We start from the raw sequence: 9,115 nt of genomic DNA on the forward strand, positions 1-9,115 counted from the left end.
TCTTGCTTTTGGTTCATTTTCAAACGAAAAATTACCAGCCTTGAGTTGCACGAACCAACGTTGAACTTTTTTAACGCTTACACGACCTTCCTCAAACGCTAAGTTTACGTAATCGGTAACGTATAATTCGTTACAAATTGATAAGTATCAGCTGTCCGTAGTCGCTAACGTTCGATGCATGTGTATTATTGCAAAATGTTTCTTCTTCGATGTAGCTGCTAACCACCAACCGTTGGATAAAATTTAATACGTAGTGTTCTAAAAAGAACACATTCCATACGAATCAATCAGAAAATTCACCTCAAGAGAACACATTCCATTACCATTTTGTATGCGTATAGCTCACATACATATGAAACTGGTATTTTGAACATTAAATCAATCACTCTTATTTTTATAATGATTTATATTATATTTACGCAATAACGTTTACAGAAAAATATTTATCAAAAATATAATACATTCTCTCCTTGAGATATTAACAATATTTTAGGAATATTATTATAGCTACATAGTTATATCAATATAGTATTTTATCGCGTTTTACATTGTATTTTAATTACAATTTAAGGATAATTATCTTTTAAACTCCACTGTGGGTCTTGATCCAGGACCGTAGATTAGCAACGTTCGTGTAAACACCAGGATATTTGGGTTTGGCGCACCCATAGCCCCAGGACACGAGCCCATACAGTAATCCATCAGCCGTCAAGGGTCCACCAGAGTCACCTTGGCAGGCATCTTTTCCACCTGAGGTGTAACCGGCGCATATCATTCTATCGGTGATCTTGTTCATGTACCTGTAAGCATCTGCACACTCTGATTTGCTCACTATCGGGACCGATACTCTCATCAACCGTGCAGAAGTCGATCCGCCTTCCTGTAACCATTCAGGAATTAACTTTCATTTATTTTATGCGAGGAAGATGAATTTTGAGCGATTAACTTTTATTAATTTTATATGAAAAATAATATAGATACTGTAAGTTTGGAAAAATATTGGTTGATATATCTAATAATTATTGCTTCTCGATATGAAATTTAAGTTGATATTTATAATATACAGGGTGGTTGGTAACTGGTTGTACAAGCGCAAAGGGGGTGATTCTACGCGAAAAAAGAAGTCGAAAATATAGAATAACAATTTTTCGTTTGAGGCTTTGTTTTCGAGAAAATCGACTTTGAATTTTCGCTCGGTACGCGTGCGGTACGTTATAACGGATCTCACTGTAGATCGTTGTCTCGATGGAAAAATTAAAAAAAAAAAAAGAAATTTTTATTCTATATTTTCGACTTCTTTTTTCGCGTAGAATCACCCCCTTTCCGCTTGTACCACCAGTTACCAACCACCCTGTATATAAATATATATTTCTTCAATAACTTTATCATTTTTATATTTACAAAATATTGTAAACAAAGGTTTCGTTACGATTCAACTATTGCGTTTACCACAGTCCTATAAATTTCTTTTTACAAAGTTTCTCGATCAGGGTATTAAGACATCTTTTAAGAAAGTAAGACAAGAGCTTGTTTTAAAGAGTAACAGTTGGACGTACATTAAACAACAAATAATCTTTTAGATAAATAGTTTACTCTCGTTTGAAAGTTAAATGGTCGACCCACGTACCGTAAGCGCACCCCATCCAGTCACGTTCACCATCTTATTAGGCAAAAGTTCCGTGTTTGCCGGTTTTATAGGTTGCACATTCGTACCAAACTGGACTGTGCCATTAATCTGAATCACAATTTTTATCGCATTAAGTTCAACAGTTCTTTGCTACTAAATTAAAATGATCGATAGTGTGAAAAAATTGTAATCAAACTTATCTAAAAAAAATCACGATCAGTAGGTGATATCAAGATTTTTACATGCCAATGTATTACAATTAATTACAATACAATATAATATGTTATTGAAACGACTCTCATTTAATTACAAACAAGTATTTCTGATTATCACATAACAGCGATACTAAACGCAGTTAATCAACAAACTGTAAATATATTCGACGCTTCGTTCGAAATCCGTAGCGATAATTAAAATAAATATCTCATTCTTGGTAGATGATATTTTAATCGCTATCATTTTCATTCTATTATTGCTTTTCTCTGTTTCCTTATATCGTTCTACAGCATTGGTACAGTGTCATGTACATCTTGTATGTAATAACAAGAGCATTAAGTTTTATGCGTATTTTTTTTAATTTAACGCGAGCTTTATGAGTCGAAAATGATACGAAGAAAAATCGTATTGACGATATTTTGTCAACCGAGCGTCTTTCGTACGTTAGTATACCGTTTACTCGATAAATATTGAAAATTCAAATTCATTTATTTCACATACATACGTATACATCAGATACTTTATATACATATACATGTGATACTTTACATAAACACATACATACGATATTTTACTTTTGGCGATTTTTGTATGGAAAATTCAGAATCGGCATCTTTCGCCCAATTACCCTGTCATGATCGTTTTATAATATGCAATTATACGATATTTTTTCTACGTACCTCCAAAAGGGCGACATCAAAATCGATGGTTCGCGCATTGTACCTAGGGTGTCGAATGATATTTTTTATTCCATAAGGAGTGCCCAAGTCTTTGTGACTGCTACCAATTCGTATAGTATATTGGCTCGGAGATGATCTGTAATCGATAGAGCGTCAAAATACCAACCAGCCCGGATTTCCCTCGTACACGATGTACATACAACGAAATGCACTTTGTTGGTTTTCCAAAATGTGCGTATGGTGTTTAACGACCTTATTGTTATTGCATAATGGCCGGCAATCGGAATGGAATGCGAGCCACAAAGCCGATTTAATATCGCGATAGCTTTAATAATTATTATCGTAATGAGCCAGTGAACATTCCGATGCGCGAAAATACCCGGATCATCCGTATGATCGTATCATGGTACTTCATCCCGGTGTTCGGCGGATTCGATTATTCAAAATGGCAAAGTAAAAGTAACATCGACTCGTTGACAAGTATAATATGGCGTCATTACAGCGAAATTGTGACGTTGCCATGTAGTTGAGGAATTTGAACGACCATCCTGTAATTCTGCTCTTCGTGTTACAGATTAAAGCGCGGAAAAGATCTTTAATTTTACGAGAAGAATATTCGTTTCCAATGTAATTGATTATTATTTTCTAACTTTTAATTGGTAAATGGTAAATATGGTGGAAACATAGAAACCGAGAGGGCACATAATTGAATTTTAGACAACTGTATCAGAAGTGGTTGAGTTCGACAAATTCAAGTTAGCGTATTTACGATAAACGAAGAAAATGATTTGAGAATTCTAAAAATAAATCCTGTAATTCTGTTCTTCGTGTTACAGATTAAAGCGCGGAAAAGATCTTTAATTTTACTAGAAGAATATTCGTTGCCAATGTAATTGATTATTATTTTCTAACTTTTAATTGGTAAATGGTAAATATGGTGGAAACATAGAAACCGAGAGGGCACATAATTGAATTTTAGACAACTGTATCAGAAGTGGTTGAGTTCGACAAATTCAAGTTAGCGTATTTACGATAAACGAAGAAAATGATTTGAGAATTCTAAAAATAAAGATAGAAAATATTATAATTTACTTTCGACGGAACACGATCTTAGTTGCAAACATTCCTGCAACACCCTGTATCGATAGAATGTATATAAATTGAATTTTATGAAAAAAATCCCTAGCTAAATTCTTCCTACGATAAACGGTTTTCCTGTTAATTAATTGCAGCATTTCGTCCGCAAAATATCGATTTAATGGGTAAGCCAAGAGATTATCGCGCGAAGGATAAATTCAATTAAAGTTCGTTGAACGCAATCAAAGTCGAGATTACTACGTTTTGGTCCGGAAGATTCATACGCCACCAATGTGAAGCAGACGTTTATTCACGGTTGCTTAACGCACGCATTACTGTTAACTTTATGTATTTGTGTTATTACCCCACGCAATGAGCTGCAGTGATGGCCCAATTACTACTGATGATCGAGCCACCGCAAATGTGTCCGCTAGTTTGCAAACTCAGTTGATGCGGATGTTGACCTATGTCGACCTGGCTTCCTCCAATGATTCGAGGGTCCGGAAACAGAGAGAGCGGCTTCGGCACAGAGCCTGTGGCATTAAATTAGAGAAAATGAAGTAAGGAGATTCATTAGAGAAAAACACGATGGATAGATAGCGATATTTGTTATTCTTTTGATTGTAATACCACTTGATGATTATGAGAGAAGGATTTTAATACGACATGATGAAAACAACCCGTTATGGATCTAATCACGCGAGTCTTTTAAAAATAGCGATAGTTGACTGTTGCGAGAAGCATTTTTTTTTTTTTTTTTTGTTGAAAGAACATATTTTTAAAATGTTTAAAGGAATGAAAAAAAACACATACACACCCCTTTCTATTTCACCCTCGCATCGATATATCACATGCAGCGATCGTATCTAATTACACAGTGCGAATCAGAAAAGGAACTTATTTGGAATATTCTATAAAGTGTACGACGAAAGCAGTTGTAAAATTTCAATTGGATTTTTCCATCGAGCCGCAGCAATGGATTACAGGCACTTTAACAGGACTGTTGCGAGAAGCTTTTCGAAAGAACACATTTTTAAAATGTTTAAAGAAATGAAAAAAAACACATACACACCCCTTTCTATTTCACTCTCGCATCGATATATCACATGCAGCGATCGTGTCTAATTACACAGTGCGAATCAGAAAAGGAACTTATTTGAAATATTCTATAAAGTGTACGACGAAAGCAGTTGTAAGATTTCAACTGGATTTTTCCATCGAGCCGCAGCAATGGATTACAGGCACCTATCATATTTAATTACTCTATGAAAACCAACAAATTATTTATTACTTACAGTCTATAAAGTATATAGTAAAAGCAGCTTCAAAATTTCGATTCGATTATTACTCCCGTCTATTTTACTTTCATACGTTACAATGTAATTACACAGCGTGAAAAGCAGGAAAGAAACGATACGTTTGTAACGCGGAGCGATCGTATAAGAGAATTAAAGGGCGGTGGAAATCCCTTTGCTCGCACTCACCGAGGCAGCCGACGATGAAAGCAGCGAGTAAAACGATTCGCAACATCTTAGAACAATATGAAGATTACGCGTAGCGAACAGCTTTTATACGAAAAACTTGCTGCACTGATTCAGCGAAAAATCCTTATCTGAAGACAATGTACCGTGTTTTGTCCAAGTAGCACATGGTGCAGGCATTCGTAACGTGGCGAGGGATGAGCGGGGATAGAAAGCATAGGGGACAAGGGGGATGGCAGATCGCGTAGGAGAAGAATAGCTGTGCCTTTTCGTAAACGCGATTGCAACGATATCACGAGATAAAAGTCGCGTCGTAGTATGCGAGAGGCGCGATAGGATTTTGAATAAGCGCACACTTCGCTCGATAAGGAATCTTCAATGATCTTGCTGCACGTCGCCCCTGTGCACGTTTTCTGATCGCAATGAAGCTCGGTCTTGCGACGAGCCTTCGCGACAGATTGCTCGAACCATGCTCCGTTATTACGATGAAATCTCCTTAAGAATCGAATTTTCCTTGCTGCTGCGCAAATTTTCCATCTTTTTCTTATAAGCACGCTCGCGTTACAAACGCGAATTATAAGCTATGTTGCTGGGCGTAGTGTGTAACGCGTAGACTGAGGATTTTTACACAAATCCGCATCTTTGTAAACACGAACGACGAAATAAATTCCAAATAGCGATTCTCCACTTTACATAGGATAATTCATTTATTTCTACATATTAGCTATGTATATTCCGTACGTGCTTGGATCTTTCGATTTCCTATAAATACATAAATACCTCAGATAGGTAATATGGAAATCAGGAAGAGAAGAAACGATAGAAAGAACATTTCTGGTTCGGTCGTGGAACTTTGAAGTTGCCGGACATTTTAATCCCCTCGTCTTTCATCCCGTTACTTTTAGAATATTCATATAAAGTTACGAAATTTCGTAAGAGTCTCTTGCGATAATTCATGCAAAATTTTACGGTATAGAAATAGATTCTATAGGCAAATTATTTGCCATTGTAGTATGTACTCGCATAGATAATGATACATTAACAAGCAAGTATCATGTCAAAAAATAATTTATTAGTCGATGGAATTGAAGTTGAATGGAATCGAAACGACAAACTACGAACTATGAATAAAGAAATCGATAAAAATATTACAACCGCTGCATAAATTATTATTTCACCCTCTGTGTTAATATCTTCTATCGAAGATTAATTTTATATTATTTTATATTATATTCAAGTTTATATACATATGTATATAACGATATATAAAAATCGATGTATTACATTAAACGTAAGATTTGCCCTTTTACGAATGAAATTTTAGCTTGATATTTCTGGAAAAATCGTTAAATTATTACATCATAAATAATTCAACGATTATTAAATATTATTACATCACTCTTTTCGGCATGTTCTAATTTAGCCTAATTGCTTCAACGACTGACAAAGATATACGATCTCGACGTATCGACATTTTTTATCTGTAATAAAGCTAAATCATCTTTAAACATCCTGATTTATTTAAATTTACAATTGACAGCGTCGCTATTTTCATAGGACGTTATTAGCAACCGGGGACCGATTGCTCGTTCGCGGTTGGTCGTTAGAATTTGAAGGCTAATTGCACACGTTGATTTACACATTTTGTCAGCAAATATATGGATCACTAACGATTGTCCTGCGATTAAACATCCTGCAACGACCGATTGCCGCACGCCACGATTCCATGAAATAAAGCGCAACACAACCAATGTGTATTAGCTTGTAGCAATTCTAAAAGTTAATCGTGTAATCGGTTTCCCCGGCAGCTTTGTACACTTTGTCATCGAATTTTAGTTGCTATCAAAATTAATCATGTTTTTTCTTTATTAATCTCCCTTCGATCAGTCACAGGTTACATTTTATTTCTCGATAAAACGACCACGAGACGATAATACAGTATTTTCTCCGCGGTAAAGATTCGCGCTTCGATTTTCAGAATTCTTTATCCATCTGTTTTTACGTTGTTGTTTGTTTACGAAGATCAAAGCTTCGTTAGAACGTTATTACTCCGCTCGTATCTCAACATCCTTAGCTTAATTTACTTTGTATCTACGATTCCATCTCTCTAACACCTTTACGCTATTTTTCCTTCTTATCTTTTTGCGCTACTAGTACTACTTGTATACTGTAATACGAAATGCGATTATCGTTCATTGCATTACTACGGATATGCTGTGTCTAACACAGTCCACCAGATTCGATCACCATAATAGTATCTAACGCTAGGAACAAAACACGAAGCTCGGAACATGCACCGCTCTACCTCGTACCCTTGTCAGCTTTTCGCGAGAAAACGCATTTTCCAGAGGCGCCGTTAATCGATAGAAGCGCGATAAAGAGCCAATGACACGTTTCGTAACCACGTACAGCTACTGCCAAACAATTATCGTATCTTTCATATTTATCTCTTTCAATGCTGAAATCAATTATTCGCCGCTTAATCTCCGATTAATTTCATCTGTATTTTTCTGCCGTTTTGTTCGCCCAAGTCGTTGCAGTCAATCGAGATACTTCAATGTTATCGCTGTAATCTATTGTTCCGACTCCATACGATGCTTCGATCACAGATACGTATCTTGTTTATTTAGTTAAAAAATCAGTCACGATCGATAAACGAAAAACTGTCTGAAATATTTAGGACAGTTTCGATAAGATTTCCTTTTTATAACCGCATCGAGGATTAGAGCGGATCGATCGACTTACACGACAGTTTCTTCGTGCCCCGTTATCTCGTTACTAGTTAGCCAGACGTGGCAGAAGAGGAAGATCGGTAAAATTGGTTTTCATCGATGACGATCGAAACGATGTTCGAATTCTTCGACCGGTAGCTCGATTCGTTTTCCTACTGACGTTCCTCGGGACTTTTAATCCGCAAAGAGAAGCGAAACCGTGAAGACAACTGGAAGAGGAATCGAGCGCGAGTCCTATAGCTTTAGTAGCAAAGATTCCATCGACATCGTCTGGTTCATTGCTAATTAATTAGTTTTCGATCCGGCCGACTTTCAATGGCCGCTCCATCCGCTTTTTTCCCCTTCGACGATAACCTCGCTTATTCCACGGGAGAACTTCTCTAATAGAAATTCTTGCTGCAATTATTTCACAGGTAAAACGAGTTGAAAGCCGGACTTACGATCGAACGGAACGAGTCGCGCTGCTCCGGATAAGGCACGAAGAAACGTGAAATGTTCCGCCTTTAAGGGAACACTTTCGAACGTTCGCGTTGAAAGCAGAAGTACCGTGTCAGAGAACGTTCTTAGTCGCCTTTGCTATGGCTGTTTTCACAAAGCGCTTAGTCAGTCGATCAATTGGCGAGTGCGTAATTAGATTTACGGACTCTCCATATGCGGCGATACTTTAACCCGTCAACGGAATCGTATCTTAAGTAGAAACTTCTCTAATCACGGAATTAAAAGTAATTAAATAACAAAAAAAAAGAACAAAGAAATAAACCAAAGAAACTACATACGTGTTAAATTCTATGTAAAAACGCGAAGTTCTATATCGTTGGAAAATTACTTAATTTTAAAGATGACAAGAAAAAAATAATTATTCGTACGCGTGATCTCTTGTTTCAATTTTACGCTAAAGATTTTGTTGAAACATTGGTAGCTCTATTTTTTCCGCGCCAGAGTTAAACGCGACAACTCCCAAACGCATCGCGCACAAAACTTCGAAAACAAACCATTCGCATGAAAAGAAAGAAAAGAAAAGAGAAATCGCGGTATATAAATATTTTAATCGGGAAGCAAAAATAGATTCGACATCTCGTAGCAATATCTTTAAGACAGCACAAACCGTACCAGGTCAAACGTTGCGCAATACCCAGGGATATGCGGATCGCGCGACAGCAGGCAGCGCTGTCTACTTATACGCCATATTTCGAGGATTGTTACGACGGAATAAAAGAGTAACACGACAGGCTGTGCACTCGCCGACATCGGTCTCGCCACCAGCGATTAACATATAAATCAAATCTCTGCCAGTGCAACCCA

At 36.7% G+C, this 9,115-nt stretch overlaps 1 protein-coding gene across 1 annotated transcript; it reads right to left on the reverse strand.

The window, feature by feature from the left end:
• Nucleotides 1–394: 394 nt before the first annotated feature.
• LOC126878244 (trypsin-2-like) lies at nt 395–5,130 on the reverse strand. The gene is made up of 5 exons (XM_050640834.1): nt 5,085–5,130; nt 3,965–4,133; nt 2,524–2,659; nt 1,628–1,735; nt 395–880 (listed from the first exon to the last, which is right to left on the reverse strand). The coding sequence occupies exons 1-5, from the start codon at nt 5,128–5,130 to the stop codon at nt 584–586; spliced, it is 756 nt and encodes a 251-aa protein (XP_050496791.1). The 3' UTR covers nt 395–583.
• Nucleotides 5,131–9,115: the final 3,985 nt, after the last annotated feature.

Source organism: Bombus huntii, chromosome 2 (genome assembly GCF_024542735.1).
Source record: "Bombus huntii isolate Logan2020A chromosome 2, iyBomHunt1.1, whole genome shotgun sequence".
Taxonomy (NCBI): domain Eukaryota; kingdom Metazoa; phylum Arthropoda; class Insecta; order Hymenoptera; family Apidae; genus Bombus; species Bombus huntii.

Bases quoted from the DNA above. Each gene is read 5' to 3' on its own strand.
- LOC126878244 (XM_050640834.1), bottom strand. From the start codon at position 5,130: ATGTTGCGAATCGTTTTACTCGCTGCTTTCATCGTCGGCTGCCTCG. The intron at 2,660-3,964 runs GTAATAACACAA...TATCGATTACAG, and splicing joins ACTGCAGCTCATTGCGTGGG to ATCATCTCCGAGCCAATATA. The intron at 1,736-2,523 runs GTACGTAGAAAA...ATTGTGATTCAG, and splicing joins TTGATGTCGCCCTTTTGGAG to ATTAATGGCACAGTCCAGTT.